At 43.3% G+C, this 13,290-nt stretch overlaps 1 protein-coding gene across 7 annotated transcripts in view; it reads right to left on the minus strand.

Moving 5' to 3' along the window:
• The window catches only part of REEP1 (receptor accessory protein 1), a 70,153-nt gene that overhangs the window by 14,773 nt on the left and 42,090 nt on the right, over positions 1-13,290 (minus strand). For 5 of the 7 annotated variants that reach the window (XR_775037.1, XR_775035.1, XR_775036.1 and 2 more), the window contains exons 6-7: positions 13,153-13,203; positions 6,615-6,783 (exon numbers count right to left, since the gene is read on the minus strand). Coding sequence is in view for 4 of the 7 variants with exons in the window: in XM_010577746.1 (XP_010576048.1) it covers positions 6,615-6,783; positions 13,153-13,203 (220 nt within the window). In the remaining 3 variants the exon portion in view is untranslated. The remainder of the gene's footprint in view (positions 1-6,614; positions 6,784-13,152; positions 13,204-13,290) is intronic. The other 2 variants (XM_010577719.1, XM_010577756.1) reach the window with 1 other exon arrangement.

Raw genomic sequence — 13,290 nt, forward strand, 5'->3', positions numbered from 1 at the left:
CTGGATGATAATAAACACAGGGTGCAATACTGGGACTTGTATTGCTATGTCTGCATTTTTTTCAGTAGGTTTAGACTTCTACAAGCACTGGTGCAGCCATTCATGCAGCTTTTGAAGGAAAACTATCCACAGATCCCTGATCTTCCTAAATCAGGAACATGCTGAGGAGTCCTGCAGGAATTATATTTTGGTGGAATTGCTGCAAGAATGAAAGCAACCAAGGGAATTACAGTGCACCCTTCAGTGCAAATGCAAGTGATTAACAGCTGTTCATAGAAGTGTGACCTTTACAGCTTCATTTTGTGGATAGCTTGTGTTCCAGGAAACAGCCTAGAAATAATTTCCAGTTTGAGCCTTCCAATTTAATCCTTACAGTGGCATCAATGACTCCAGATAAAAAAAGCTTTTGAAGAAAAAAAGGGTTGAGCTCTGTGTGATTTCTTTGGTTATAATTATCCTGCACTGTAGACACTGAAAGTTCTTCCACAGTTTCACAGTCATTTTAAACCAGCATAAACCAGTGCTGCAGCTGAAAACAGATGTCCCATTGCCCCTCGCACTCTGGCCTCCACCTTCCTTGACCTATTGATGATGTCTGCTGCTGCTTTCTACAGGCTTAAGGATCTGACCCAGGTCAAGAGCAACCTGGAAGCAAGGAACAGCCAGCTCCCTGACTGGAGTCAGCATATATAAATAAGATTTAGACATGTCCAAGGGAAAGGATGGTATGGGGCAGAAGCAAGCAGTTGGGCCATACCCTTTCAATGGGAGTGCTGGCTCACATTGGCTGGATGCTGCCATGAAACTAGGGCCTTCATATGAAAGAGATGAGTCTCAACCAACCTTAAGAGATCTGCTGTGTGTTAAGCCCCTGATTTTACACGGAAGGCAGCTGATCACAGTTTGATGGTTTATTCTCTGAGAGCTCATATAACATATACATATGGGTTGTTCTTACACATCTTTCTGGACTTTTTCTGGTTGGTGGGGACTGAACTATCCAGACATATCCTGAATGCTGATATTCTGCCACCATTGTTCTGTCCTGCAAAGCCTTCAGTGCTTAAATGCAAAACCAAGAAACAGCCTTGACTCTCCCGCACAGAGGTGTGGAGAGTACCAGAAAGCACACTGCACATTTCTGCTACGAAATCGTTCCAGCTGAGAATGATTTCTGCCTGGGACAAGCTTCTGCAGAAAGGGCACTCAGTCTGGGAAGTACAGAGGGTGGCTCCATAATATGTGATCCTCTGGCCCAGACAGTGTCAGCTCTGGACACTGACCATCCCATGATGCAATGCAAATCTCCTGCCGCTGAAATATGTCCCACTGACTCACCCAAAAGCAAGGCTGGCCTCCAGTGCCCAGCCCACACTGGAGGTTTCTGCTGACATCAGCAACCATGAGACATGTTTGCATCAGCTATGGGACTGAGCTATGTGACACAGTGGCAAATATCCCACTTATCAAGTCACATGTGCCACTCACCAGCCGTCGCAAGGGAACAAGTTTTATCTGCACTGTCCAGGATGCTTTCAAGGCAATATCATAAGGTTAAGAAGTGCAAAAGCCCCCCGCTGTTAATAAAGACACATCTGTAGATTGTTACTGGACATTTGCCAGAACAACAGGATTGCCTTGAAAAATATTTGGAAATGTTGTTCTGGAGCTTCCAGTTTTCCATAACAATGAGTAGCCACATTTACAGTTCCCAAAGGAAAGGGGCAGTTCTGCCTGTGGAAGAAGCACAGGTTGGAACAGGCATCGAAGCTAAAATATCACAGGCTATCACCAGGGTGCCAGGACACTAAATCAAGAAACGCTGAACTAAGAGCAAAGCAAAAGATCAGATAAAGAGGACAGGTCATGGGCTTGCTAGACGGTGGAAGGGCAACCATTGTGTTTCCTCACCCTGTGACAAAGGAAGGTGTGCACATGCTTCACTGGAGCAGTGGTGATGCCTCACAATGTGCTGTGGGGGGGTCGGCAGCCACACATAAATCGTGGCAAAAGCAGCCTTTGGTCCTTCATGTCATCTGCGTGTGGCTTTTGACTGGGTGTCAGGAGGAGGAGAAGGGTCTTTCTGTGGAATGGGTGTGAATACACCTAGAGCACCTGGAGCCCACCATACACTGAGCAGTCCTGCTCCTATGGAAGGCCATCCGCACGAGTCTGACTGCTCAACGTATAGCAGGCACCACTGAAAGGCAGCAAAGACAGCAAAAGGTAGAGGTTAAAAAAAAAAAAAGCAGGAAAAGGTAGAGGAAAAGAAGGAGTAATTCCTCTTGTCTCAAAGGCAGCTCTTGCATATTCTATTTCTTGGCCTCATAAGACACTCTTCAGCAGGCAAAAATAAACCTTTGCTGTATCTGCATGAGGTCATTACTAATTAAATGTCAAGCTCTTCACACGGTGCTTTGTGTCAAGAGGGGACTCAGAAAGTCACAAATCCATCTAACCAGCACCAGTCACATTATAAAAATAACAACAATGGAAATGAAACAAGCTGAGTGGTTATTTAATGTAGCCTGAGCACAGCACGGTCCTGCAGCCAGCTTTTGGCCACAGCCAAAGCCCACCAGTGTCAGCAGAGTGTTTTCACAGGTTTCAGTGGGTTTGGAAACATGTCCAAGAGGTGTGAAACCAGAACTTGAACCACTCCTGGTGCTCCCAGGGGGAGTGGGGGCTTTCCACCAACAAACCTGAGTTTCAGCAGTCTCATCTGTGCAGGGAAGACAACAGACCTCTCTCTATCCCCCTGTCTTTCCAAATCACTTTCTTTCAGATATCATATCTGCTCTTAAACACAGTCACAAAACAGGATTAGAAGTAGCAACACCAAGTTCCACACCAGATCTGGCTGTGTTTTCATTGCTCAGGGAATGGGACCCATCTAAACTCCTGTAACCTCAACCTAAAGAGCCATCTCTTGTCTTTGCCTCACTGTTGTGAGCAAGGGTGTGCTTCCATGCACCATTCGTTCAGTAGCAAAGCTGGCTTGAGGAGCTTCCAGTTCCTGGCCTCTTGATCTCATAACATATCTCCCCAAAGGTCTCCCAAAACAGTTATTTTGGAAGCTCCCAGTAAGGTGGATCAGCAAATTGGTATGAGTTAAAAATAATCCTTCAAAAATAGTACAAGAAAGTATTTTTAATCTGGATCAAACTCAGGATTTCTTCCTGAGTCCACAGCTCTTTACTCAAGCACAGCTTGAATGACCATAGCTAAGCTGTTCCATCACCTGAGGGTAGCTCTTGACACCTCATTATCATAAGGCTGCTATTCTCTCTTTGTCGTGGCTGTCTCTCCTGTTGAGAAAATTAAGAGCCTGTGCTAGATGCAAAACTAATTCTTCAGTCTTTGTACATCCCTGACAGCCATATGAGAGAAATAAAGGGAGCTATAAAAGCACTCCATTAGGCAGTCTGTGTATGTACTCTTCCATCAAAGACTGTGACCTCCATAGGACTGAGTGATGCTCACACCGACTCCCAGGCATGGGGATGCCAGTCCCGAAATGAAAAGGGTTACAAGTGTTAAAGCAGTGCTTGGCTTTTCCACTCATAAGGTTGGCTGTGGCCCAGCGATGCCCCCTTCCTTAGGCAAACCCCACCTGCAGCAGCACTCCTCAATGTATCCAGTCAAAATAACACTTCAGGTTCCTATCCCTGCCACAGTTACTGATCATTTGTAAATTCAGACAGTGACTTTGAGAGCTGCACTTGCAGAGGACTGTAACAGGTTGGTATGGATGGAGGATGTAAGGAAATGGGTAGGGGTGGAAGGACCCGAATGAACAAATGGCAGAGGAAGGGCTGTAAGAGTGGCACCCAGAGCAGCAAGTCATCAAGATCCCAGCACACCCACATTCAGCTTCTCAGATGCCTGGACTGGGAAACAAAGGACAGATAAAAGAAGGGAAAACATAAAAAGGCACATATCAGTTGTCCAGAAACTTCTCAGAGGTAGTGGCAAGATAGAGCACTGTTAACTAGAAACAGAGAAACCTTCTTGCAAAACTGGGGTCAATCCATAGACAGGACTTTTCCACAGGTATTTTGCATGTTATAATCACTGAAGTAAGGTGTATGGGAAAGCCACATAAGAAATCTTCTAAGGTATTGACCTTAAAATACACAAGCATCTTCTACCATGTATGGCTTTCAGGACCTGGGCATGGGAAGTACAATTTCGTCTGTTTTGCAGACACACTGAGAACAAAGGCACGCTCCAGGTCATACCAGTATCTGGCAATAAAGTGGGGCGTGAATTCATGTGTCCTAACTCACAGTCTTGCCTCCTAACCACCACACTGCTTCTTCTGCAGACACAGGACCTGTTCCTTCAAACCCTTCCTAAAAGTTTCTATAAAGCAGGATTTATACTCTGACCAAGGGTACAATGTTTGCAGTCCCCGCCACACTCTCTATTAACGTTCTTAAGTCGTTTCGTGTATCCCAGCTACTGTTGTCAGGCTTTCTAATACCTGGTGGCTTCCAAGACATTTTACAAGAAAGTAAAGGTCTTCAGCTGAGTCATCCTCAAACAGACAGTCTGGGGTATTTTTGCTGACTCCCTCTGATGTCAGACTAAGTCCTATTATCTCTAAAGCAGGAATATAAAGAGAAGTCTAATGTTTCCTTGAGATAGTGTGGACTGCTGACATGGACATTTGTGTTATCTGAGGGCTTTGGGACAGGAAAACCAGCTGTGTGTCAGCTGTTCTGTAGTCACTGCTCACGCACATACTCGTATATGAATATATTATATGCATATATAGCATACTAACAGGTGGTAGCAAATTCTGTCTGCCCCTTGCTTATGTGCAATGCTCCAACCAAACAAATATGGAAGGTTGAGTGCTGGGACCACGTCTGGACTTGGTGTGCCTAGAACAGTGTTGGCTCACTCTGAATATGGCCTTCAAGATGAGATACAGTCTGGCTGATAGATCATACTCTTCCATACACACAGACACACACACACTAGTTATGACTCTGATCAATTCGCCCCTCTAGACATTCTGACTACATACGTAATTGTGCCCACACAAAACGGCACAAGGACTGGACAGACCAGGACCACATCTTTCACTTAATCTGATTAAAAGTGAGAGAAAAACTGTGCCTGCAGTCTTCCATACAGCATGATGCCACCATCTGTGAGTGAAATCACCCTCTGGAGGTGCCTCTTCATATTGTCTGCGGGTGGAGAATAGGCCTGCAAGCAGGATCCTAGATTAGGGTCCTCAATGAAATCACTAAGTGAGATGGGGCAGATAGAGGTCATGTATACAAGACCTTACATAAACATCAGAGTAAAACCACTGTGCACCAACATTGGCTATTTCAGTTTACCTGTAAAGAGAATTTATTCAACAGATTACGTTTAAAAAAAAAAAAGTAGAGAAATCTGTGAGCTAGAATTCTCAGAATTTGTAAAGAGCTTGAAGGATACTCTTTAGGAAGGACGAGACAAGACATTTCTAAGACATTCCAAAACGAAAGCAAACTAGAAGGAGTAGCAATCCACAGAGGCTTGAAACACAGTGAAAGTTTGCACAGACCTCAACACACACAAGCTGAAACTGCCAATTTTTAAACTTGCCAGCATATGTTTCACAAGCTACCAAGCGCAATACGCCTGCAACTTTTGTGACTTCTCATCACAGCAGTTGAGGTGCATGATCTTTGGTGGTGTTGGGGAATCCCAGAAGCCATCTGGAACCCCCTGCTTGGGATAACCCTCTATATCTCAATTTTTGAGATCTAATCTGCAAAGCTATCTCCAATAAAGTGTTTTAGACCTGGGCTCACAAAGATTTATTTAACCAAGCTTATAATAAATTTTTGTAACTAAATCCTCAGGAATGGATCTTATTCCCACCATGTTTCTTCCCTTTGCTCTTTTAGAATTTGAAAACAAACCATTGCCATTCGGAGAGACTTGTTTTCCGTAACAGTGCTTATGCAGACATCCTTCATATCATAACCAGTTGTCAGAACTTGGTCTCTGCTTCTAGGAGTGCTTTATATGGGTTTTATTTCTCAGTAGGCTTCATCAGTGATAAAGTTCTGGAACTACAACTGTCAAGTGTTGTACCAGCTACAGTCCAGTTTAGAAGAAACACAAGCGGGCCTCATTCAAACCAGGTATCTATTAGAACTTGTATTTATGTTTAGATGACATAAGAGAGAAAGGTTGTATCACCATATAGGGGCTTTGATGATAATAATGACCCTTGCCCACTACTATACATTCTTAACCCCTCTTTTTGCACTTCCATTAGCCTCTCTCATTGAAAACCCACCATGGCTTGCAGCCCCCAGCCCAGAGCCTAACTTTTCAGCTCAAGTTGCAAGGACTGATGCTGGCTCCCTTGCACACTCAAGGCATGTACCGTCCTTGGTACCAGCCAGGAATAGCAACCGTCAAACGATGACACTGTTTTCTCTCTTAAGTGCCAAGAGACTCAACAGCATGTCTGCATCCTGTGAATTCTGATATGTGCTGCCTGCAATGTCTGTTTCTATATATTCCTGCCAACTGCATGACTTCATTCAGCTGCGTGATATTCCAGACAACACAACACTGAAAATAACACTGGCACTTACCTGAGCTGCCAGTGCCTTCCGATGCACTTCTGGATGTTTTTGGCTGGCTCTGTTTGCTACTTGTTCGTACAGTGACCGAAGGAGGAACAGTGCTGCTGCTGTCTCCACGAATCGTTGAGAGATCCTGCATGCTAAAGCTTCTTAGTCTCTCAGACAGGGCCCCCTGTCCCTAGTTAAACAAGCAAGCAAATAACACACATAAAAGTTAGATTCAACAGTGTATTTTTAGCCGCCTTCTCCCTTGCTCATTGAAATCCATCAGGACAATAGGAAGAGAAAAAAATTGCCTGGTCCAGTAACCTAGAGAGGAAAAAAATGAGTTGTTAAAAGCGTCATTTCCCTCTCTTTGCTCTTCCTTTTGGAGTGGTTTTATGCACAAAGTCATTCAAACTTTTGACAGTGAGCATCTCTGATTCTTCAATGCAGTTCATTTGAGCTCAGAGCAGCCTTGGCCACATTTAAATGAGCAGTATGTTGTTGCATCTCTCTAGTAGGTACTTTTCTTCACTAGGATCTGAGTCAAACAGGTGCTTGGCTTCAGAAACAATTAAATAGTCTGTACCAAAATAACTCTCTTTTAAAGTTAATCATCTACAATGATATTCATTCAGCCATTCTCAGTCATACACAGAATTTCCAGAGCCCAGAAAATTTGAAATTTTAAAGTAATAAAAAGTTATTGTTAAATGCAAAAAAATATTCCAGTGCTTTTTCATGCAGCTTAAGGAAGAAATAAACTAACACAATATTTTTCTTTCTTTTTAGACTAGCTCTCAATCAAGCAACAAACATATTCCTTGGTGAAAGGAACGTAGCTGCTCTTTGTAAAGGATGGGTCGGTTAAAAGACACCTTCCATTAAAACTACATCTCATCAAAACGTTGACTATAAGTATACCTCTTTCTGAATTCTGTAACCCTCATACTACACCACTGCCATAGAGCAAGAATGCCTGAAAATACAATCAATACAGAACCCATCTATCCTTCTCTGTTGGCTACATTGTGACATTCAGAATATTAATGGCATAACTGACAAAAAGTATATTTACGTTTTAACATTTTGTTGGGGGGAGTGGGTGGGTCTGAAAGGTACTTCATAGCATATAGTCTTGAAAAAAATACTGAAATAAATACATAGAGCCTGATACTAAAACTATTTCTGCTACTGTAAATTAGAAAAATAATGGATGTTTCAACTGAGATGAAACCAGAAAGAAGGCTAACAACAGTAAATACTGCCCTGTTTAACAAAAAATGGCCAAATAAGGCACATCACAGCAATTCACACACCACCTTCATTTAAACTTGTATTTGTCAAAGCAGTACATAAGGGAAAGCATAGCCTAAACATTGCCAGAGCACTCTAGGTTGGGGCTGGACCAGAATACATCACCGCTCCCTTCTGGGCCACAGATTTGAGTTTTCCACCCACAAAATCAAGGTGCAGGTGAAGGGCCAATGGAGAGTATGCTCAGGTGCTGGCCTAGCACAGAGAAGGACTCATCCTGACTATCTACGATCAAAGGCAAGATGGGGCACCTTCCTTGCTACAGCAGTCAGGCAACACTCCCCATCCCCTAGTGCATGGGCAGTGATACACTGGGAAGGTAATGCACTAATTTACCTACAAGTACTGATTCACCAACATCACTTCAGAAATTTTGCATGCAGACTAATGGAAAATCAGTACCTCTACCGCATATGAATTCCTTAGCACCTTACTTTTAGGGACTGTAAGTAGACAAGGCATCAGGTGCTTATAACTACAGTTGCTGTGACAGCCTGCACTTTCTACGTTCAGAAAAACTGCTAGATCAGTAATCTCCCAACTTTTCAGCCTGAAGCTTTTCATACAAAAAAAAATGGGTTCAAACTTCCTTCTCAACTCCATAATATATCAATCTAACCACAGGCAGGCTACACATCCTGGACTACAGCACTTTGCTGCATCAGCAAGAAGCAAACAACACATGATGATAACTTCTTCAATGCTGTCCCAAAGCATCATCAGTAGAAATATGCATCTTCTAAGAAAAAAAAAAATGGCACTGTCCTTTGTAGAGCAGAGTCACCTGGTGGAGCTACCCAGGAAGCTGTGCTGGGATTTTTCTCTTTATTTTACTGAATCTTTGGTTTCTTAAGATCTCTCAACATATGCCGTGTTTGGCAGCATTTTGCATTTAGCTTTTCTGCAGACTTACAGAAAAGTCTCCACACATCCACCATGCTCTTCCTGCAGACTTACTTTGCTCTTTCTCATTAACCTGTTCTACTTTTTAAAGTATTTTAAATGGACGGGGCCTTTTCACTTGTATACTGAGATATTTTATTTTGCTGATTTTATATGTCTGACAGTGAAGAAGAGAGCTGATGCTTTGTCAAAATCTCACCTGCCGTCTCACTCTCCAACCTGCCGTAACAGTTGATGCCTGAATTTTGGCTACTCCTGCCAGTGGCTGAGCCACTCCTGGATGTTCTCACTCCAAGAAACTTCTCACGTTATTCCTCTTAGCCCAGCCTAAAGCATATTTACCCTGCAGTCTATGGCTGCAACTGTCACTGGGCTGGTATACTGAGAATTCCTTGCATGGCTGGGTAGCTGGGTGTGATCTCAGCTGCCCAGAGCTCAGTGCAGTACAGTTCTGGGTGGGTTCTGTAGCTTGCACTGAATTCCTGCACTGCCACCCTATTCTCAGTAACTGGTTTAAAGCTAAGACAAGGCATCCTACCCTGCAGTCTGACTCTAACAGACAGATCCCAGCGAGAGCAATCAGACCACTAAATAATATTTTGCTGTTGCAAAATGACTGGACCAGCAAAGCCGGAGGGTTAGCAATTGATGAGCTGCTGTAACCTGAGTGCTGTATTCCTCCCGCACCACCAGCTCAAGTGTCAGCAGTGCTCAAGCTTTTAACCTCCTCCCAGCCACTCTGCTCAGCCAGCTAACCCAAATACCATCTCGTTCCAGTGAGCAATTTATGTATGTGGACAGGAGTCAGATTAGAGACGAGATTCATGCGTCAGACCAACCCAGCAGGGAAGATGACACTAACGCACCCTTTCACATTGAAAATGAAGGTAAGTTAATATTCTTGGATTGCAACTTGTGATATAGCAGCATACAATGATCAAAGGCCCCAGAGAGAGCTCTGAAACAACAACGGCCTGATATGCGCCTGTTGTCTGTGGGTCTCTTACATTAGCATATAATACACAACCACAGCCTTAAACACAACATCACAGCAGCTGTGCTGAGCAACTTTGACATTCTCCCAGAAAAAAAATTTAAAATTGCCTTTATTTTTTGCTTTAATTTAACCTGAGTTTATAAAGCAAAGATGAATGTTGCTCATCACACAGATAATAGCAAAATATTACTATTCCTACCATTCCATGAAACAGTTTGCCAAATCACAGAAATGGCAGGAATAGCAAAGGCTTGGGCTGAATGAGGACAGTGAACACATGTGAAAGCCTGCTGACTTCCCTTCCATTTCTCTTCTTTCAAATTTTTGCACCTTCAGTCTTTGTAGGGATAGACTTGATTTAATTGCTCCTAGGGCACAATATAACACTCACAATCCTTTCCCAGTTGCCACATTTCTACCTGACCCTAAACAGAAACATGACAGAAATTATGATCACAACAGAATCAGGATGGTTTCAGAGTAAAATGGAAAATGTTGTTACCAACTTTCATTTCCCTGTAAGATAAGCAGCTGCTGTATATGAAATCACAAACACTTGAAAAGCCAGCACCGTGAAGGTTTGCACTGCTGTAGTTACATGTTTTAGGAATAAAGACATTATTATTCCACAATAAGACTTACCATTTATTAACAAAAGAAAAAACAACTTAATAGCTTTATTTCACAACAGAATAGATTTAGCACAGCACACATCTTGGGCCATGTTTGGTTAAAACAATCGTGGAAGATGAAGAGCAGCTGTTTTGGGGATTTTTGTTTACCGTCTTGGCCATAATCATGCAGATGCTCTTCCAACTGCTACAGACATGGCAGATGTCCCAGGAATTTCAGCACACTGTGTGTCTGCACAGCGAGAAGATCCAGGTCCTGAAGCTATGTCTATGCTGCAGGCTAGGGGCATGCTTGCAGCACATCCACACAGATCTGGGCTAGTTTTATCCTAGAGAGCGTGACAGCAGTAATATCAAGACAGTAGCTGTGGTAGCAGCATTGTGTAGCACTGTGTCAACAGCAGAACAGCATGATGTTATTATACAACCTTCTGAAAATGGGGACTGGGAGGGGTGTGAGACTATGGATGACACCACCTCTCTCTCTCCCCCCTCACTGAACACCAACTGCCCTGTCAGGATGATTGTGCTGGCAGTGTGGGACCTGCATTTCGGGGACTTCATCCCCTGGTAGAGGGCACAAGCATGAAATGGTGCTGGAGGACTGAGCCTTACTCTCCCTGCCTAGACTCAACTTCTACCTCATGCAACTTCTCCTAGGACACAGACTGTCCCCATAAGCATGGCACTTCTGATCCAGTGGGCAGTGATTTTGCTAGATGGTGAGGTTTTGGTGGCAACAAGTGGGAGCAGGTGTGTCTCTGTTCCCTGCTCACTATAGTGTACCTGCTCCCAAATTCATCTGATCTTCTTGCCCATAGGAAAGTTCACCCCGTAGGTAAAGGTATGGCACAAGCTGAAAGCAGACCTCTCTCTTCAGGCTTCCTTTACATCTTCTTCTCCCAGGATCTACCAACCTCAGTAGGTCCATACAGGGAACAGTTCTCTCTTTACAGGGGAAGAGGAGGGCCAGACCTGGTGCTACTGAATAGCACAAAAGACAAATACTAAAAAGGACATGGTAATATCACCTCCCAGTAATTGCTATCACTTGGTATCAACCTTATTAGATTCATGACACTACCAACGGTATTAGGGCATCGCTCATCAAGACATGGACATTTAAGCTGCAGAAGCTCATCTGTGATTCTAAGGGAAGTTAAAACTCCCATCCATGTGGCACAGTAATTAATCTAAAACTAATTTAGGTACATCTACCTGCTTCGGTCAAAATCGCAACTGTAGTATAGGCATACCTTATTTACCCACATCTAGCACATTCTCTCCTTATTTTTGCTTTAAAGAGTCGGACAAAGCAGTATCAAAATACTGAGCTTTCAAAGCCAACTAACCTGCATACTACCTTCCTCTAAATGTTGCAGACATCATCATCTTCAGAAAAGAACATTAACCTCTGTGGGCCCAGAGCACAAACACTGATGCAACCAAGATTTGCTTGAAAGGATCAGAAATCCTGATCCTTCCCAAAACCTGAAGTCAGTATTGTGACAGGCACTGTAAAAGGCACTCCATCAGAAATAGCTGGAATTGTCTTAATTACTTTACCTCTCTATAATTAATCTCTGCATTCACATTTGAAGGAAAACTTTTTAGAGGGAGATGGATTTAGGAGTTTGGAAAAACTGGGTTTACACTCAATGGAATTATTCATTAAAAATACTCCACATACATAGGTAGCTTTATATAGGCTCTAGGTAAATAAAATTAGGCACAAAATTAAAAATCTGCCATTTATACAACAGTCCCATTAAATACGATCTAAATATAAGCAAATAATAGTGTCTAGATATTATCATACCTTCTGTCTGTCAATCTGAAAGAATTCTATAGACATTATTTAGGCTTGGAAACACCTCTAATACCTACTAACTCCATTTTGCAGCTATGGAAACTATAACACAGCATGGTAAAGGGACACAAACCAGGAACCAAAAAATGTCAAGTCATAGAAGGTTTTAGTATGATCAGTGTTAATACAGGATGGCACCTTCTGGCCTTTTACATCTTAGGATCAGTAGTTAACGGACAGGCAAGGGACAACTAAGTCACGCTTACCACACTTCCAGCACAATACTAAACCGTTAATGTTCTCCTCTCTTTTTGCTGTAACTTTGGTTAGCAGTTCTCCTCCATGCTAGCAGACAAGTCTGCATGCATGTTACAGCCTCCATCCCGCAGATGTTCACTACAAGGTGTAGTGCATGTTCCTAGGATGTCAGTTATCACTACGGTGTCAGCAGGAGTTCCCCAACCATACCTATCAGAAAATGCTTGCAGAGATGCGTCTTCACTTCTGAGCCAAGTCCCGGCCTCGCTGGCTCCACTGCAACCCCAACCATCCTAATGGGATCACAGCAGTGGGAGAGAGGCTCCCTTTATCCGTTAGCGAGAAAACAACAGCACACACAGCAGCTTGGCCAATGCAGTAGCAACAGCCTGAGTTAGATGGGTTTTCCACATACAAAGCTCCCTGCCTGGCTGCTGGAGTCTCTCTGATTGTCAGCAGAGGACTTGGAAGGCATTTTGCTAATGAGATCAAAGACAGGCTTTTAAAGCTCAGCACGCAGGATCTACCCACTGGAAGCAGAGCAAACAGCATCTGGCCTCAGACCAATCTCAGCTGAAAACAGTTCAAACTAGTCTAATGGGGAGGCAGACATTAGTTAGGGGTTAGTATAAGCACTCAGCAGATTACCTGCCCTCTTTTCTGGTCCAAATACAAGTGTAAATGAAGTAGCTGAGAGACCTAGCAAGGGAAAAAAGAGAGCCATTGTGGCAACACACATAAAAGCTTTGAGAATAAGGTCTATCTGAAGCATAAGTAATTGAGGCG

The sequence above is a fragment of the Haliaeetus leucocephalus genome, unplaced genomic scaffold (assembly GCF_000737465.1).
Source record: "Haliaeetus leucocephalus isolate CR32 unplaced genomic scaffold, Haliaeetus_leucocephalus-4.0 Scaffold51, whole genome shotgun sequence".
In the NCBI taxonomy this organism is placed as follows: domain Eukaryota; kingdom Metazoa; phylum Chordata; class Aves; order Accipitriformes; family Accipitridae; genus Haliaeetus; species Haliaeetus leucocephalus.